The sequence below is a fragment of the Laccaria bicolor genome, genomic scaffold (genome assembly GCF_000143565.1).
Source record: "Laccaria bicolor S238N-H82 LACBIscaffold_51 genomic scaffold, whole genome shotgun sequence".
Lineage (NCBI taxonomy): Eukaryota > Fungi > Basidiomycota > Agaricomycetes > Agaricales > Hydnangiaceae > Laccaria > Laccaria bicolor.
Genome location: NW_001889922.1, coordinates 296,898 through 299,760, shown reverse-complemented (window position 1 = coordinate 299,760; position 2,863 = coordinate 296,898). Strand labels below are relative to the sequence as shown.

The 2,863-nt window shown below is 42.5% G+C and overlaps 1 protein-coding gene across 1 annotated transcript in view; it reads left to right on the top strand.

Moving 5' to 3' along the window:
* LACBIDRAFT_333485 (uncharacterized protein) overlaps window positions 1–756 on the top strand; it is a gene marked incomplete at both ends in the record, with an annotated part of 1,920 nt that extends 1,164 nt beyond the window's left edge. Inside the window, 4 exons of the mRNA XM_001888113.1 lie at window positions 248–347; window positions 392–536; window positions 608–628; window positions 682–756. Coding sequence (XP_001888148.1) covers window positions 248–347; window positions 392–536; window positions 608–628; window positions 682–756 — 341 coding nt within the window. The remainder of the gene's footprint in view (window positions 1–247; window positions 348–391; window positions 537–607; window positions 629–681) is intronic.
* Window positions 757–2,863: the final 2,107 nt, after the last annotated feature.

The following is a 2,863-nucleotide window of genomic DNA, read 5'->3' as shown; positions in this document are numbered from 1 at the left end:
GTGATGGTGGTGGTAGGAAGGAAAGAACGACGTGGCAACGCTTCAGCCACAGCTGTCACGTTTGACGCGGCACGTGCCTAAAAGCGGTATATACATACCTTTAGTTTCTCATATAATAATGCCTTCATGGCTCAGTCGGCTTGAGCGCTGCTTACATTCACGAGGTCGAGAGTTCAATTCCTCGAGATGTAAAAAAATTTATTTTACTTACTTATAGTAAGGACAATGTATTCTAATGGTATAATAGTCATTAATTCCATTCCATGGAATCCATATGGACTGCTCCATGGAATCCATGTGGATATGCCTGCATTCCATATGGAATCTGATGGAATCCATATGGAATGGTGTTGGAGTCCATATGGAATTAATCATTCCATGACCATTCCAGCATCATTCCATATGGAATCCATGATGTCCATGGAATCAGAAACTGGCTGTGTCCTCAGCCAACATTGATTCCATGGATTCCATATGGAATTCTTCATGGATTCCATGGATTCCACATGGATTCCATATGGATTATACCGGGGAAGGTAAAGACCTCCTCAAATGCTTTATCAAGTACTTAAAACAGCTAACTAAGTCTTTTATTCAAGATCTTAAGTTCAGACAAATGTGGGCTAAAGTGAGTATGATTTCTGTAGCTTTACTGACATGTTATATACCTAAAGTACTTAGTTCCAGAACCTAGAAGAACTTAGAAGAATGTTCAAGAATGTTCTGTCCTTGTTTGTCTTTGTTCAACGTGCTTGAATATGTTTGTTTGTTAGGTTCTGTTTGTCAATCGCCTATACTGCAAACATTTAACATGTTGCTAACACATTCAAGAACTGGATTCGGGGTATATTAGTGTGCTACAACTACATGTCCTACACGCTATTGAGAATCACAAAATAGAAAATACAATGTAAATGATCTAAGTGAACCTTAGAGTAATGGAACGATAGGGAATAAATAGAGGTACTATAACAGGACTGTTAAAAGATTATTTACACAGATCCAGAGACTTCAGCCCCAGTGCTTCAGCCTCTTCATATTTTCCTTGCTCTAAATATGTTGCTGCAAGATTTGCCATGCTGGCCAAAGTATCTGGATGTTCTAGCCCTGACACCCTTGTATGCATATTCAGAACCTGTACCTGCAACACCCTAGCCTCCTCATAATTTCCTTGTTTGCAATATGCTCTTGCAAGATTTGTCATGCTGGTCAATGTTGATGGATGTTCTGGCCCCAACACTCTTGTATGCAGATCCAGGACTTTCAGCGTCAGCTCCACAGCTTCCTCATATTTTCCTTGGTCTGAATATGTGACAGCAAGATTATTCATACTGTTCAAGGTATTTGGATGTTCTGGCCCCAGCACCTTTTTACGCAGGTCCAAGACTTTCAGCGCCAGGTCCCCAGCTTCCTCATATTCTCCTTGGTGTGAATATGTAACTGCAAGATTTGCCATGCTAGTCAATGTATCTGGATGTTGTGGCCCCAACACCCTTGTACGGAGATCCAAGACTTTCAGCTGTAGCTCCCCAGCCTCCTCATGTTTTCCTTGCTCTGAATATGCAACTGCAAGATTATTCATGGTAGTCAATGTATCTGGATGTTTTGCCCCCAACACCCTTGCACACAGATCCAAGACTTTCAGCTGCAGCTTCTCAGCTTCCTCATGTTTTCCTTGGTCTGAATAGGTATTTGCACAATCTGCCATGCTATTTAAGGTATCTGGATGTTCTGGCCCCAACAGCCTTGTACGCAGATCCAAGACTTTCAGCTGCAGCTTCCCAACCTCCTCATGTTTTCCTTGGTCTGAATAGGTACTTGCAAGATCTGCCATGCTAGTCAATGTATCTGGATGTTCTGGCCCCAACAGCCTTGTACGCAGATCCAAGACCTTCAGCTGCAGCTTCCCAGCCTCCTCATATTTTCCTTGTTTGCAATATGCTACTGCAAGATTTGCCATGCTGGTCAATGTATCTGGATGTTCTGGCCCCAACACTCTTGTATGCAGATCCAGGACTTTCAGCTCCAGCTCCTCAGCCTCCTATATTTTCCTTGATATGCAATATGCTACTGCAAGATTTGCCATGCTGGTCAAGGTACCTGGATGTTCTGGCCCCAACACCCTTGTACGCAGATCCAAGACTTTCAGCTGCAGCTTCCTAGCCTCCTCATATTTTCCTTGGTCTGAATATGTGACTGCAAGATTTGCCATGCTGGTCAAGGTATCTAGATGTTCTGGTCCCAACACCCTTGTACACAGATCCAGGACTTTCAGCTTCAGCTCCCCAGCCTCCTCATATTTTCCTTGGCCTGAATAGGTACTTGCAAGATTTGACATGCTGGTCAGTGTTGATGGATGGTTCATCCCCTGCTCCTCCATCCTCATTTCTACTATCTGATATTCAAGATACTCTGCATCTTTCCACATTCCATTTTCAGAGAATACATAACTGAATTGGGAATATTCATTATCATCAAACACTCTTTTGAAGCCATTTTCCTTCTCTGACTGGTAATTGGCTTTGATGTGTGGTACAAGAACTCTGTTGAATGCAATGTTCTCAGCTGTCATCTCCTCTGTAATGCAGTTGACAAGAATAAATCTTGACACCTGCATCATGCACCTTTTTTGAGCCATTGACATCCTATCTCTACTCCATTGATGCATCATTGGATGAATGGCATAAATTCCTAACAAGGCTGACAACTGTTTGATCAAAGAAAATGACATAAGAACTCTAATTCCTTCATGAAAGGGGAATTGATTCCAACACTGATCTTCTCCCAGCTGAAGCAGTTGGGTGAGACAGGTTTTGGCTTTTTGTTCCAGTCTACTGTGATGTCCCTTAGAGACACCATAGCA